Here is a 951-nt window from a genome sequence, read left to right as displayed (position 1 = left end):
AGTTTCAACGCGTGTATATTTGGCATGGTTAACTTGTAATCCGGTAAATTTGAGAATTTGCAAGAGAAGAAATTTTAAGCCTAGGAGGTATATTGCTTGATGGTCTAGTCTGTTGAACTTCCGGGATGATCAGCTCTCCTTTCCGGAGATCAGTGAACCCAGTCATGTTTTATTGCACAGTTGGGTACGGTTAATTATCTGTGGCCAGAAAAGGATGACAATCAGTGGCAACATAAACATTTAATATTTCTCAGAATTAAATTTAGATATGTAGCTATTGACTCAATAACCATCAAGTAGGTAGTGTTTATTATCTAGAAATTTTCTGTTTTAAAGCAACATTTACTTAACGTACAGTTAAATGTGTCTGGGAATCTGTAACTGTAATTATAATTTCAATGGCTGCTCCAGTCATATTGGATGATTGGTCTAAATTGTTTTCGCATTTTAAAATTATTTTTGTTGGCAGTTATTTAATTGATATACTGCAGTGTGGCAGCTTTCATAACGGTTCAGTATAGTTAATTAATCATTTCTGAATATCCCCAGAAATCGCCTGGAGGGCAACGCCGAGAACTGGAACTCACTCCTGCTGTCCCTCCGCGAACTGATCGAATGGGTGATCAGGAAGGACACGGAGCTGACCGCCCTGGGCCCGTTAGTGGGTGACCTAAACGCCCTTGCTAAATTCTCCGATGACCTCGCAGCCTTTAGGAGAGTGATCGACGAAAAGCAGCCTGTTATTGAGTCGAACTTGAAGAGCGGGCGGCAGCTCATCGCCTCGGAGCCTCCATTGAGTGATACCAGTGATAGCGAAGGTGAGAAAGAAAACGGGCAATTTGGGGTCTCAGAGAAAATGGGAATATGTAAGCTTAAACTTTAATATTTTGAATATGTTGAGTTGTATTTTTATTTTTCACATTTCTCAAATATAATCCAATGTGTTATATC

The 951-nt window shown here is 39.7% G+C and overlaps 1 protein-coding gene across 1 annotated transcript in view; it reads left to right on the top strand.

Annotated features, from left to right (window-relative positions):
* Window positions 1-951, top strand: part of LOC119588584 (dystrophin-like) — a gene marked incomplete at its 3' end in the record, with an annotated part of 59,218 nt that overhangs the window by 56,646 nt on the left and 1,621 nt on the right. The window contains 1 exon segment of the mRNA XM_037937225.1: window positions 550-818. Within this exon segment, the coding sequence (XP_037793153.1) occupies window positions 550-818 (269 nt within the window).

This window comes from Penaeus monodon, chromosome 24, assembly GCF_015228065.2.
Source record: "Penaeus monodon isolate SGIC_2016 chromosome 24, NSTDA_Pmon_1, whole genome shotgun sequence".
NCBI classification, from domain to species: Eukaryota; Metazoa; Arthropoda; class Malacostraca; order Decapoda; family Penaeidae; genus Penaeus; species Penaeus monodon.
Note: the sequence above shows the minus strand (reverse complement) of the source record. Positions and strands in the feature narration are given on the sequence as shown.